This window comes from Brachyistius frenatus, unplaced genomic scaffold, assembly GCF_029030835.1.
Source record: "Brachyistius frenatus isolate BFR_SWC_R1_liver_20210118 unplaced genomic scaffold, ASM2903083v1 Contig_10, whole genome shotgun sequence".
Classification (NCBI taxonomy): Eukaryota; Metazoa; Chordata; class Actinopteri; family Embiotocidae; genus Brachyistius; species Brachyistius frenatus.
In genome coordinates, this window is record NW_027210609.1 from 6981918 (window position 1) to 6997607 (window position 15690).

Below are 15690 nucleotides of genomic sequence, written 5' to 3' on the forward strand. Positions count from 1 at the left end.
TCCACACATGGAAGATTGTGTATTCAAAGTCTGAAACTTCCGCATGACATCCACTTTTCTAAATTGTTATGTTTTGCTGCTGAATTCTATCAATGTCATTTCTGAAATTGTTGTTACACACAATCAAGGCTGAGTGGAATATTTGACCAACACTGTGGTACAAATCTGAACATTATTGTAAGTAAAGTATGAACAGAAAACATACTTCAGGCATCTAAAGTACTCATCTGGAGTACTGATTACCCTTATTACATACTGTATATCGTAACATTAGACAACTATCTATTCATTACCACGGAAACAAAATTGTGATGCAGCAGACCTGGATGGAGCTAATTATAGATGCTGCTGGATAAATTAACCCAGTGGCCCCCCTCCCACAAGAGGTCCCAAGATTAATCTGAGGGGTCCACGGTTAATTAACCAGATACAACAGCAGAATAAAAACTACTATAATCTTTTTTTTTCTTTTTTTTTAAAAAAAATAGATTTGAGTATACTTTTACTCAATTTGAAATAAGATAAAACAATTTTTTTCAAGTAAAACATGGAAATAGGTAGTTGGTTGAACTGGTCATGGACAAGACAACATATTTCGAGTTTTGGGGTCACAAGCCAACAGAGCTTGGGGAGAACTGGTTTTATCAATAACAATGGATCTATTTTATTTGGTGATTATATGTATATAAAATCATGAAGAAATACTCCAACAAGTGCAAGGAATTGATAAGTGCTTGAGCAAATGTTCTTTGAACTTCCCACCACTGTAAACATGCAGTCATTTGTTTAAACTTGTGTCCTGTACACACACTCCTAAAATAATATCAATAGGTTCCAAACACACTTTTCAACAAAGAAGAGGTAAGCAAACAAGAAATTAACACAGATATTAAAAGAGTTGCTAATAGATTTAGTATTAAGGAAACCTTTATGTGTGCTGACAAAATAAAAACTAAATTGCACCCCAGCAATAGTTGGTAGCTTAATAGCTTAATCATGGTAACAATAGTGGTAAACTCACCTTTTCTGTGGACTGTGAAGTGCCAAAGAAGATTGGGATGAATGCTAGCCAAATAATGCAGGTGGTGTACATGGTGAAACCAATGGGTTTGGCCTCATTGAAGGTCTCCGGCACCCCTCTGGTTTTAATGGCGTAGACTGTACAGGTGACCATGAGCAGCATGCTGTAGCCCAGCAGGCAGATGAGAGACAGGTCAGAGATGTCACACTTGAGTACACCGCGAGCCTGCACCGGGTTAGACGTCCTCTGGTCCTCATAGTCAATGATGGCCTTGGACGGATCCACGCCGAACCAGATGCACACCCCGAGCAGCTGCACAGACGCCAGGGTGAAGGTGATAACGAGCTGGGATGCTGGAGAGATGAACTTGGGCGCACTCACACACATCGAGCCCTGCTCGAAGATGCGGTAAATACGATTGGTTTTGGTGAGCAGAGCGGCATAACTGATGCTCATCCCCAGGCCCAAGAAGATCCTGCGGAGGGAGCAGATTCCTACATCCGGGGTAGAAATCATCAGGAACGTTGTGGCGTAACAGAGGAAGATACCAGTTAGCAGCACGTAGCTCAGCTCCCGGCCGGAGGCTTTCACTATTGGAGTGTCGTTGTAGCGGACGAACGTGACCACCACAAACAAAGTGGCCATGATGCCAACGACTGCAATGAGCACAGGGATGACTGCCCACGGAGAGCTCCACTCCAGCTTAACAATGGGGATTGGAACGCAGCCTGTGTGGTTCTCGTTGGGCCGCAAATCAAAGCGACACATCTTACATGTGTAGGTGTCTGCCTGGTACTGATAGCCATCGCAGCGCTCGCAGTGCCAACAGCAAGGGATGCCCTTCACAATCTTCTTGCGCTCGCCGGCCTGACAAGGATGGCTGCAGATTGAGGAAGGGATCTGACGGACACCACCGGGCCACTGCATCGAACTAACCTGAGGGAGGCCGAGGACATCAATGGAAACAGAGAGAGAAACACGAATAACACATTTGAGAGGAGAATTGTAGTGTACAACACTCACTGTATCCTGTAAAATAGAGAAATGTAGACGCTTTTATTGATCCAGAAAGATCCTCAGCAGGTCAAGTACAATCTGGAGGGTGGTTACGCAATGGTGTTTAAGTAGCTGTAGGCTCTGCTTTATTTATTTATTTGAGTGGGAGGGGGGAAAAGGGCAAAGTATGCGTCAAAACAAGAATCCCACCTCGATTCAGCAAGAATTTTCCAGAGGGAGGACAAATTATCTGACAGGTAAGAGGTGAGAGGAAAAGAGAAACCAATTGTTTGCTCTGCAGGGAGCTAATGACGGCCTTTCTTTCTCTGTTTTTTCAATGGTACTTAATTGTGTTCAAAAATCAATCAAGGAGTAAAAGATAAATTTCATTTCGACATACTGCTCTCCTCAGTTGATGTTCCCTTTTTACAAGCATACTTAAAAAGATATATTTAATTTGTCACTTCAAACAAGGTCTGCTCTCTTTAATGTTATCAAATTTATTCAATTGTGGTGGTTAACTCAAAGCCGGTAAATTTGTTATTAAATGTGCTTTCAATTAAGAATACAAAGAACACACAAACACACTAATTATATACTGACGGCTTTAGAATGAGACCTGGCGTGTTTCACAGTAGGTGCCCACCACACACCACACTTTTCTTTTCCTTTTTTCTTTCACAGCACATGTTGTTGAAGGAGGTGAAGGAGGCAAAGCGCTTCTCAAGCTGCTTGATGTGTTCAATTGTACTTTTCTTTTGCCTGCCCAAGGCCTCCTATTCATTTTGAGAAAACATGATTTGTTTAGTTCTTTTATGTCATTTACTGTTATAACACCGCTTGCCCACAGGAATGGTTTTTGGAAGTCAGCGATGCCGTCTGAAAAGATGATAGTAAATATGTCTGTCCTTAATCTCTAGTGGCTTTCTTTTCATCACAGTCCGCCCTGTTAATCATTTAAAGCACCCTCTGGATATTTACACCTTTGAAGATGAAACTAAGCGCTATCAAATGGTTAGGGAGGAGTTAGTGATCCAACACGCAGCTGCAGAGCTGAAAACTTTACAGAGGATTTTCTATTGCAAACACTGACAAGAACAGAGGGCAGAGACTAAAAAAAAGGGCGATGCTCACATTCAGATCGAGTTGATCCGTCCAGTTACCGATGATCTTGTATTCGGCTGTTCGGTTTCTGATCTGGTATTGGTAAATCTCGTAGCGTCCAGGAGCATCTCCGTTTTCATTGAAGAGCACCGGGTTGCCAGCTATGCCTAAATGAGAGCACAATCAACATTATCATTAACTGCATATCAGTATTTATTTTCCGTGTGGTGAGCATCGATCTGTGAAAGTAAACTGATGTGCAGTCATTATTCCATCACATTAGAAAGTAATATGTTATTTGTGAATATGAAACATTTTCATTTTGTAACAGAAGAATATTTTGTTGTTTTTTAAACTGCTGCTTCATTTGAGAAGATTTCACAGTGTACAATTAATGCTAAGTACCAATTCAAAAAGTATCATCCCATTCATGTAGAGGAGGGAAAATAAAAGGCAAGGGGAGGCTTATTTTTCAAGGTGATCATGGTTTATGCAGTCTGGCACTGAGCTTTGGAATCATCACCCACATTTATGTTCAGTTAGGTGACTCACTGCGCTGCTATCTGGTGTTTTGTTAACTGATGGCTGTATCCATTAACTGGAGAAACAATCTGCGGATGTCTTCAGGGTTGCAGGTGGGATTAAGAGTAGCGACCTTACATTGTTAGCCACAGGTGGAAGAGATGGTAGAAAAAAAAACTGACACAAAAAGGTCAACAGTTTAATTAAGGTGATTTTTTTTATTTTTTTTTTAAAGATTAGCTGTTTAAACAAATCACCAGCACATCTTTTATGTTGGTTGAAAGTGTTGTTAGCAGGAGGGATACATTGTACTTCCTACTTATTGGTTTTGGCAAAACAAAAACACCAAGCCTGGCATGGCCAGACCCAAATGAGCTGCGTAACTATATGGGTCTAGCTACGATCCATAAGGGATCGTTCGCAGTTGTCGTTCCATCCAACTGGAAATAAACCTCTGATTTGTTTTAACCAATAAGCATACGACCAAAACGGCCAACACTCTTCCAACGCTGCAGCTACCTAGGGCCCGTGTCCAACAACACGTTTTTTTTCCTGAGCACAGCATATCTTTTAAATTGTTTTTAATGAACGCCAGCAGCTTGATGAGGTGCTGAGCATTTATTCTATGCTAAATGTGCCGTGTTTCTTTTCTGGTCACCAAGAGGTGAAAAATGTTAACACTGCTCTTGTCATTATCACCAGCCTGAAGTAAAACAAAGACAAGTGGGCTGTTAGAGTTTGTCTCCAAAGAAACTTTGGCTTCATAGACTCTTATTGAAATTCTCTCGTGAAATACAAAGTTATTGATTAGACATTAGGTCTCAAAAAGCTGTGTTTTGGGGGGGCTTGTCTGTTTAATTGACAGGCCTGTGTTGCAGTCAGGTTTCCGTTATTAGTGGGAGGAACGTAGTGTCGCCGATTCAAGATCAAAAAGAGTCAGATCCACCGCTCGCTCCCCTCCAGCCCTTCAAAACATGGTAACTTCTCGCTTCAAACCATTTCGAACTAGCAAGATGACAACAGTCAAAATCTGAACTAGAGGCTTCATAACGTCAGTGCACAAATCAGTTGCTGTTGTTTGCCGCTTGGTCGACACACAGTGCACATGTGCAGCTCCCCCCGACTTCACCACACTTTTCTTCACGCGGTCTAACGGCTTTATCACAGCCATAATAATGCATAACAATGTATGCCTGTGTGCTGTTTAAGGACAAGCCATAATGATGTGTCACAAAGAAAGCACACCAAAGATTTCCCTCTAAACTCTCCAATGGAAACTTGACGAGTAGCTTAATCATGGTAGAATGTGGAAAGAAGAAAGAAAAGAAAAAGAGGGAGCGAGGGAATTGCTTTTCACATCAACGTTCACAGTACACCCCTGTCTGGATGGCTTTCTTCTTTTTTTTTTCCATGGCTGATTTATTATTAAGTCTCCCAACACAATGAACATCCCAGTTAAGAACAAAAGGGGTAAACATGGCCAATTGCTGCTGATGGATTTCTGCTGATGAGTATTTTTTTTTTCTTGCTCTTTGTTTCGACGCTGGAGGATGCTGCGCCCTAATCCACATCTAGATGAGTCAGCGCTGTTGGATTACAGCATTACAGTTTTACTCAGCCTCGCCGGTGTGACAATGCCGCCCACATCCCAAAGCAGTTAGTGATCATGGGAGGATTACAGTGACTTCACAAAGCAGAGGGGCATTATGTTTATATAAACATATTAAGCACATCACCAGTGTTGGATTATCGGTCACATTCTCTACCGAAGATTTTAATCAGGCCAAACTTTTTTTTTTTTTTTTTTTAAATGATTTTTCTCTGACATCCAAAGTTTTTCAAAGTGATCGGAGCCTTCCACTGTCGTGGATGAACTCATAACCTCGAGCTAAAGCCTTAAAGGCTTGACGCTGGCCTGCACTCCTACAAACACCACAGTCACTGAAAGATGAAAACAATCCTTAATTGCCACATAGTAGTTTGGAGAGAATAAAGCAGCAACACTACTGGCATAACCTGGCTGATTATATTTAAAACGTGTTGGTCATGCTTGCTTTTAAAATTAAGAGGTTGATTATTGTACCTCGCAGCTACTGCAAATTTAGTTAACATTAAAGAAAAGGAATATTTTGGTTGTGATTTAATGTAATGTGATATGGCCCAAACGGTTGGCTGATTTTATTGACCTATATACCCCTGATATATTGGTATCGGTGTATATGTTGGAAGATATGAAAGAAGAGAACAATGCTTGGGGTAATAAAGAAATTGTTCTATTTGTGTAGTTTTCATTTTTGGGGGGATGTGGGGTCGGGGGGGGGGATTATTACATTGGCGATGAATTTCACAGTTTCAGTTCAATAATGTAATTTTAGAAAATGTAGCTGAAAATTACCCCACCTCCTTTACATATCTTTCTCAAGTATTTCAGTCGATAAATCAATATCTGAATATTTTTATTTGCCAACATCGATATCTAACCCTAAAAATCCAGTATTAGTCTGTAACCAGAAGTTATTATTTGCTGGCATAACACAACTTACCTCTGCAGGGGTAATTATAATGGTAAAAGAAAAAATGGAAAAAGACAAACAGTTTTTCTTTGTTCATGAAATGACACATATAAAACCAAAAGCAGCAGCGTACCATCCTTACTAAGACTAAAGAGAGCGGATCAGTTTGGGGCGGTACAGTCAATGTTTGAGTTGCACATGAGGAATCAGGTCTGTCGTGTGGCACAAACTGCTTGTCTAAACAGCCCACTCACAAGTCAGGGGTGTAACTAATGTGGTTGGGTAGCCTGGGGTCGCACATGTGTGTACCACAGGTGACTCATTTGCTCATTTCTTTGTGTGCTCTCATAGAAACGCTGGAGTTAATGGAGTGCTTGTAATTATATGTAATATTTAATGACTGTAACCCTGCTCCCTCTTCCACCGCTGTTACGATCCCAATTAAGTGTTTACATGCACTCCTTAATAATTGCCGGAGTATGATCATTAATCCAACCTGTGCTTGTTCTGCATCGATGCACAACCAGAACACCTTCGTAAATGGCAACATGACAGCCGGTCATTAACTCTTAATGACCTGTACGCAGGCAAGTAAAGAAGAATTTACAACAGATCCACTTCACTCCTGAAGTCTGTCTTAGTCTTTCCTGCCCCTGTGACCCTTACATGATTACTCAGTTATACTACAGAAGCTTATGCAACCTATAAGTGCTCTCAAACAGGCCCAGGAATGTTGTGAAAACACACAAGTGGTCTGCTTTAGAAAAGCAGCCTGGGTTTTGGGGCTACTAAGGAGAGAAATGTGGACATTGTGAAATACTGCAAATTATCACAGAAAAGCTGTTATTTAAATAATAACCAGGACAACAAAATGGTGGAGGTAAAAAAAAAAAAAAAAAAAACATGGAGGGGGGAAATTACCAATATTCTGAAAGCTAACATGATAAATTCAGCATAAAATAGATTTTCCCAGCACTGATTCAATCAGTACAGCGGCCATGTCATACTCACCACTGCTAAAAAATACTAACGCTGCTTTCAGTTAGTCTGACTAGTCTGCTATCAATTAGGTTTTATGAAAAGAAGAAATTAAGAATAAAATAAATAAATAAATGAACGTCCCATTACGTTCAAACAAGTTCAGATGAGGCTGATTAAAAACTTCCAGATAAAGCTTCATAACGGCCGTTCACAAACCAATGGGTGACGTCACTGCTGGTTGCCGCTTGGTCCGACCAAAGCAAATAAGTCTGTGATAGTATTGAATTAAGAGTGTGTTTTAACTCTTTTAAAATAAGCTTCTCTAAGAGGGGGGGGGACGTGTTATTTATGTGTGGAATATAATGGCAATACTGATTTTTCTGCTCATACGCTAAACCTTCCACGTGCAGTGGCAGCTGCTGCAACAAGTATATAAATCATAACTTATTATTATATTATAACTTCAGCTCCAGTTGGTGCCTCTCACGCGCAGCTGCTGCTGCTAGCATTATCTTTAGCAGCACTGATGAGCGTCAGCGGAAACACGTCATCGTACATCAACTCGATTTTTTTTTTCCCTCCTCAGTGGCGGTAATCGCACTGGCCTGTCGAGTACAGCGTTGTACTGAGAGCTTAACAAGAGATTTAGGAATGATTAACGCTAACTGGAATTAACACTGTGCTGCGGCTGTGCACTGACACTCTCTTTCAAACATGCAGACGTGAAAGCTTCCGTGGTAGAGCTCAGCTACAACACAGGTGCCCACACAGAAAGTCTCTCAAAGCGGCTTAAATGGGCTTCCAGTGACTGTCAGAGCTCCGCCGTAGTCCCCAGAGTCTACGGCGACTTTTCATGGCTGGGTAGCTCCGACCAGCAGCTCTTTAACGCAGTCCACGCAACACTGAGCGGTGGCCAACGGTCTCCTCGTGCCCCTTCGCAATGCCCGCATCACAGAAACAAGGCCACGCGACTCGCCTGCTGTGACTAATTTTTAGATATACCGAGGGAGGGTACTCGCTGATTTTGAGGGAGTTGTTACCTATTAAAAGCAGATTAAAACGAGAGCAGGTTACGCAACAATGAAACGTTAAATACACTTACAGGTAAAAAAAAAAAAAAAAAAAAGAATTACAGTCTAATTCTCGTGCAAAAAACAAAACAAAAAAAAAAACACTTTTTCAATCAAAGGCAACTCTACAGCTGAATTAAAGAAAAGCCCCAGTAACTATCCGAGAATGCACTGTACCCATCTAGCTTCTCTGTAGCTGCAAATGTAGTGTGTGTACAACAGGCTTTAGGACGGTCCCCTGAGATGACAGTACATTAGGATGAACAGGCTTTTTAAAAATATTTTTTATTAAGGATTGTCTATTCTTATCATATTAGATACCGACAAGAATAATTTTATGAATCACAAAAAAATATGTCAATTGGAATCCTCTTTTGAGCTCCTCAGCAATAAGGATTTTGCACATCTTGGAGAGAAGAAAAGAGAGAGAGAAAGAGAGAGGTGTGGAAAGACGGAAAACCCTGAGAGCTTGCCTTTCTTCCACACTCGTGACTGCTGTCCCTGGTGAGAATGACAGTGGAAAGGACACTGCTTCCCAGTCTGCGGTAGAACAAAAAACACCTCCCCTGATGTGATTGCAAGAGACATGAAACCCTGACAGGAAGCTTCATTCAACTGCGGCCCACTGAAGTCTGAACGACTGTTAGACACATCCAACGCAGAGGAGGGAAGCAGACAGAAAGACTTCTGAAGAGTGTCAAGCAGTGCATGAAGATGGACTGAAGGTGCTTGATTCGCCTGCTCTGTCGGCCTGCAGCTCCGGCTGCAGCCGAATGAACCAAAAATGAGCACTTGGAAAAGTTGGAAATAAAGCTGCAACTTCAGTAACATCTCCGTGGAAAAATCTCACTGGAGAAAATGTAAAGGCACACGGATACTCCCAGAGAAGTCAAAGTAACCCCTGTCTCAGTTTCCTTTTCATCTTTTCTAAAAGGTTATCCGTCATCAGCGAGCTTACTGTGCACCCTGTGGAGACCCTGACAGTCCACTGAGATACCACAGATGTTTTTTGTTTTTTTTCTTTGAGCGTGCCAGGGGTAGGGCCACAATGAATGTCTTGGATTTTAACGAAGCTTTTTGACCTTTATCCTCATTTTCAACACATGCAGCCAGAGACACAATGCATTTGTTATGAGTATGGTCTTACTGGAGTCTGAGGGCTGTGCGGCTCTGCAGAGGAAGAAACGTGAATTATTTCCAGCAGATGTCTGGAAAAAAAAAACTGCTGACAACAAACAGAAAGGTGCAACAATAGATTCTCGCTGGCTGAGGCCTCGAGGATGATTCATCATAACACAAAATGACCTACTTTTACATACATTTCTGTCGATTGCTATTTGTAAGAAAAACGGGACGACGGCTGCGTGTGTTTACTGGTGCGTGACATACTAATATCACAACACGGAGATAAATATTATCTCTGAAAATATGATACGCCGGTCGACCAGCTAGTCCAGCCTCAGCAGTTAAGGCTGTTTTATCTATTTGGACAAGTTCAATGTAGTGCCGAGATCTGATGCAATTAGATGATGTGTAGTGTAACCTCAAGGCAACCCCACTGGTCAGATGGTGTGAATACAGTAAGGACGAATTCAGCTCAAATGTGCATACTGTACATGAGCTTCATGTCCCTGCTGAAACCACTTCATAAAAAGCCTCACTCAGGCCCCATTGAAAAAAACAACCAAATAAAAGACAAACAAATTATATTATTAATGCACTTACACACACTTTATTTGAGTGTGTTTTTTTTTCGGATCTGGCATGACAATTTCATCCATCATTCAATTATTTTAACATTAACTGTGCCGGTTTGATTTAATTCTCGTTATATTTGGTCCAAATATTTCTCCCAGAAGAATTCAAACATCAGTACCAAAACATCAAAATAAAAGCTGTAATGTATTCTGAAGTGGTTGCCTTTAAATCTTCACATACAGTTCATGAAAATGGAAAACTAACACCTCTCTTTGTTGACAGAATATATAAACATCATGTATCAGGACACAGACACTCAGAGCAGTTTTGTCTGGAACAGAGGAGGTTTTACAGCAGACCGTGAGAACCAGTGAACCATCGGGCTTCATGTTGTGAGCAGCAGTCCATCGGCTGTTTTTCTCCCACGTGCTATCGGATTGTGAGCAGCTCAGCTGTTGCAGAGGGGGATTTAAGGGCATCTTGATAGCTGCTGTCGACGGAGACTGTTTACTTTTTCCAGCGCATTTCAAGTCCTGCAAATGTGTTCAGCAGCTTTACATTGATAAATCTCAGCTTGTAAAAGCTGAATTGAAGCTGAATATTGTGTCAAGAAAACACTTAACATCTTGTTCTTGAGATGAAAAGGTTGATGAATACCGCCAATGTTAAAATTCCTACATTTGTACCGAATTGTACACATTATTAAGTTAGCAATGACACCAGTGTGGTACTTACTGCTGCAGTAAGAACCTCTAAAAGTCAACAGCCGTTGTTATGGTAAAGAATGTTTTCATGTCCATCACTGTTGTGATAACAGGACTGGAATACCATTCAGTTTCATTTCATTTCATTTCCTTCAAGTCTCACATTGTGATAATGTTAAAATGAGTTTATTAGGGCTGTGACGATAACCACGGTTATGTGATGCTTACTGCGAGGTTAAGCTCATTACCATCATATTTCTTTTTGCTGGCTGAAGGAGCTACAGGAGTGCATATCGTGTGTGATATAAAATATAAACACAATCATCATTTAGTACTTCCTGTCGGAATAATCTTTGACTGTCTTTCATCCATATGTTCAAGGGCTTCTGGAGAAAAAACATTTCAGTTGCTCGTCGTGCTTAACATGCGAGGTGGATGGACAGTCTGTTGAGGGTTTTTCTTTGTGTGTGTGTTTTATTAATACTCATTATTTCTTGGCTTAAGTGCTTGTATGTATTATGCTCTAATACTCTATTACAGTACGAAGGCAAATCAAAGAGTCCTGATACTTCTGCTGTTGCATGCGAGTGAAGCGCAGCACTACGACGTGGATGGAGGAGGGGGACGCTATGACCTTTGTGAGAAATTATTAGAAGTTACATCACTTGATCAACGCCAGCACCTGATTTACACCCGTTTTTGTGACACTGGTACATACATCAAATTAGTGGGTTCTTGTTTTGTTTTTATGTAAGCTAGTTAACATGGATGTAAACAATGCAGCACTTAAAAATACTCAAAAGAAAGGAATGCATCTGTCACATGAATACAAATGCTATGTTTTGGTGTGTAATGATCACTGTTTAAATCCACTTGTCACAAATCCCTGAGTGTTACTAAATCAATAAAAACCGAAACAACTATTTGAATCACTGGACAAATAGAAGATGCTCCACGGGTCTGGAACCAAACATGTTCATCACAACTGTGATGAAGTACGTTTTTTCACAGTTACATCCAGTATATATCTGAATATCAGGCTTGAAAGGTAAATTGCTTTGCCAAAAACAAAGAGGGCTGTAAAAACAGCATAGCAAACAAACGATCCAAAAGAGAGAGGTGGACACATTGGACAGAGGTTTGTGATTGGCTCTAGCAGTGGTGCTGCAGTCCACATGGCATTAGGCATGTATAAAGAAATCCCTGATATTTAGTGAAAGCCGGCCAAGCCTCCCATTCAACTTTATTTTTTGAAAGAATATATTTTCTTTCACCTCTCAGATATGAATTAAACACTAAATTGACATTCTGCCAATGTAATAAGTAGATATTAGAATGACAAATTAGCTTGAAGAGCAGGCGTTCAAATGAATAATTTATCTGTACAAACACTGCATACTCAAGTCTCTATGAAAGAATTTTAATTGTCTTGAATTGCTTTGCTGTAAAAAAAAAAAAAAAAAAAAAGCAGTGTCTATATAATGAAACTTTGGATCACTGCTCTTTGTGTGGAAGCAGTCAATTATTAATATGCCAGTCATGAATGTGAACTTGACTGATAACTGGGTATAATGTAATGCTACATGAAGGGATGGAAAATAGGTCACATAATAGAGAGAAGAAGGTAATGTGCTGGTTTGGGACCTATGAAATGTTGAAATTATGTCTATGTGAAGGAAATGTTTTGGACAAAGTATGGCTCTGCCAGAAAATGCTTTCTAATAGCATTAACATGCAGTAATTAGCATGAACTACTTTACTCCTTGATGCATGGGTCATTTTTCAAACAATATGACATACCTCGAGCTGCTAGTGCACTTATATAAGCCATCCATTAACATTTATACTGCTTGTATTCTTCTCTGAGTGTATAGAGAAGTAAAATCATTTTCAAAATGTCCGAAAAATTAGTTTTTCTGCAACTCATTCATATTTTAAGATGAATACTATTTTTTTATAGTTTTAAAAACCTGCTTTAACTTCACATAGACATCCACTTCCCGAACCCATTTTATTCATCATCGTAATGACTGTTACCTGCTTGGTGTTATTGTTATATGGTTACTGTGTAAAGTGTGCTGCACTGATCGATGGATGAGGCCTCTCCAGTTTTTATCTCAGATTCTGGACAAACGAAGGACTTTTAGAGATTCCGTCCGATTTTGGAGGTCGTGGCACCTTGAATCTTTTTCACCAGCTGTATACATATGTTTTCCAGGAAAAAAATAAATTTGACCTTAAAAGCTACTTTTGCATTTACACGAGTAGAGTCAAAGCAGCTGAGATATCTCAGACTTTTTAATACACTTCACCACAAACTGGACATATTTTTGACCATCACCTTTTCACCTTCGTTCTCCTGTTTTGCTTTTAAATGATCTGATTCATGAATGGCACAAATGTAATTCCACAGGGCAGATCTTCATTTGCTGTGCTGTTGTCATGAAAAGCCTCAGATATTTATCATTTTTGGCAGTGTGAGGATAGTTTAAGGAATACCATGAAGTTAAGTTCTTGAATGACAAAAAAAAAAATGAATTCCCAAAAATCTCATACAATCCAATGTTCCTAACGACCAGGTATTTAATTGACTACTAAATACCTGCAGAACTAATGAAATTACCATCAGCTGTAGAAATTTGTAATTTGAAAATGTTACTATGGTAACACGCCAAATTAACATGGGAACGTGGTAAACAGTACCTGCATTACGTAAGCATGTTAGCACGGCCATAATGAGTTGGCATGCCGGTCATGGCACTTGCTTTGAATACCGCTGTGCCTAAATACAGCTTACAGAGCCAGTAACATGAATGACTCCTAGGTCTTTTTTTTTTTTTTTTTTTTTTTTAACAGTGACACAGTTTTCCCTCAGATTGAGGAGGGTTTACAGGTGCTGTGGTAACAATGGGTGTGGTGGGCAGTTATTTGATGTAAAAGTATGCATTTTCATAAAATTTTAGACTTAACATTACTTCCTTAAAAATTAAAAATGACCAAACATTAATGAAACAAAGGTCATATTTAAGCTGTAGTGGCTGAGGTGCTGTAAAAAAAAAAAATGCATGGGTGATATAATGGCAGGAAACCCAGAGTGAGATGGTAATTAACTGATTCTGAAGCACCCGTATTTTTTCATTGTACATTACCTGTAACTGCCCCTGGATGCGTCATGAGATTGTGGTCTTTGTACAACTACGGTATTTATTTTTTTTGTCACTTGGCAACAAGTTTTCATGAAAAGCCCACATTAGAATACATGTTCAGACGTATGCTCCAGTGTGAATAAACATAACTGACCTGCAAAGTTCAGACGGCGGATGTGCTTGAGCAGATGAGTGCCGTTGATGGGGTCCATTCTGGCGCAGAGGCCCACCTTCCCCGGGCACAGCTCCTGGTGCATGTTGTGCAAGGCATGAGCCATTGAATAGACTGCATCAATAACAAACTGCACTTTTCCCTCCTGCTCATAATTTGAGTCCTTTCCTATTCGCTCCTGATCTGTAAGAGACACAGACATGTGCAAATTAGACTCATTACATGCATGAACTCTGCTGAATGTGTGTGATTCTGCAAATTGGTTGCGATCATTTTAAATCATGCAGAGGGCATCCTGTGTGGTCACTCATTTGGCTCATTGTTCAACATGTCAAGTGCGAGGTTGAGTCTGGCGTTTCATAGAGTAAAGCAATCGCGAGGGAGACTGAATATGATTTTACAAGTGGGTTTAAAATAGTCAATCAGGAAAAAGTTCTGTAGGTCTATCAGTCGCATCATGCAATCAATAAAAATTTATTCATTTACAAACTCAAGTGGTTTCCACGAGTGGATTCAGCTTAAAGAATTATCTACTGGCGCATTTGTCCCCGCCCCTTGTTTGAAGTCGTTTCATGATGAAGGGGCGTATTTAGTGCCTGTTCCAGGCAATTAACACACACACAACAGTAGCAAAAAACTATCCATTTTGAAACTCATTTGTAGAGTAACTTGATGATACTAATTATGCTTGCCAACAGTGAGTGACTTCAGCACTTCTATCAGCCCGGCTTTAGAGAGCAGTTCAGGTTGGACAGGAGAGCTCGGTGCAACTCTGAAATGGAGGGTGTGGCGTCAGTCCAAAAAACATAGAAGAAAACACATTGCTCCTCAGTGAGTCTTATTCTCTCTGCACTGAATGGGTCTTGCCTCTTGCAATTAGCCAGAAGGTAAATATCTGGATCGCTGCAGAGGAACAAATCAATTCCAATATCTAGAGTGCAAGATTTTCTCCTCCGGGAAATCTCATCAGTTAAAAACAAAAACTCGTTCTTGTATCTCCAGGAGGAATACATAGGTTTCCCCCTGGGTGATTTTGTATTCGGTCTTGGGCCTACATGTTGTTGCCATTAACTATTTACTATATGCCTTGTGCCATTTCCCATTTCCCATTAGCAGCTCTAAAAAAAAAAAAAAACTGTTCAAATTTGATCCAATCCTCGATTCCTGACCTGCTTGACTGAGTCTCCAACTGTGAAATCAGTATTTATTTCCTGGATGTATTTAGAGGAATCAGAGAAGCAAGAAATTGAGACATGCATTCACTGGACAAGGGTAATCCCCTTATAGGCTCAATGTAATAACTGGTGATAGGAGTTTATTAATCCTGGCCCAGGTCGTCACTTTTTGTGCTTGTTAATTGCTGTGAGGAGGTGGAGTCTTAGGAGAAGATTCAACATGCCAATCCCAACTTCTCCTTTCTCCTCATGAACCTCAATTTTCGAAAGCCGTCTCTATGTAACTCTGCTGTATGTGCAGAAGAGATTATAAAAAAGCAGGTGTGTTCAATTTAGATTAACAATAGACTAATTACCAGGGATGAGCTAATGATAGAGACGCATATATTTATACAATGCCAAATGGAATTCAATTAAGCTTTGCAAGTTAATAAGCGCACAGTGGGGGATGTGCTGCTGAAGTTCTGAAAATAATGGTTCCACTGAAATTACCTGATGCTGTGCAGAGCTGTTTAACTGAACTGCCTGCTGCCACATTTACCGAATGAAGGTTCAGCAGAGCCAACTGTGGTCAACATTGTTACAAAT

General features: G+C 40.3%; 1 protein-coding gene across 1 annotated transcript in view; it reads right to left on the minus strand.

Annotated features, from left to right (window-relative positions):
- The window catches only part of LOC138616672 (metabotropic glutamate receptor 4-like), a 127764-nt gene that overhangs the window by 13271 nt on the left and 98803 nt on the right, over positions 1 to 15690 (minus strand). The window contains exons 6-8 of the mRNA XM_069691153.1: positions 13910 to 14110; positions 3152 to 3288; positions 1022 to 1957 (exon numbers count right to left, since the gene is read on the minus strand). Of these exons, the coding sequence (XP_069547254.1) occupies positions 1022 to 1957; positions 3152 to 3288; positions 13910 to 14110 (1274 nt within the window). The remainder of the gene's footprint in view (positions 1 to 1021; positions 1958 to 3151; positions 3289 to 13909; positions 14111 to 15690) is intronic.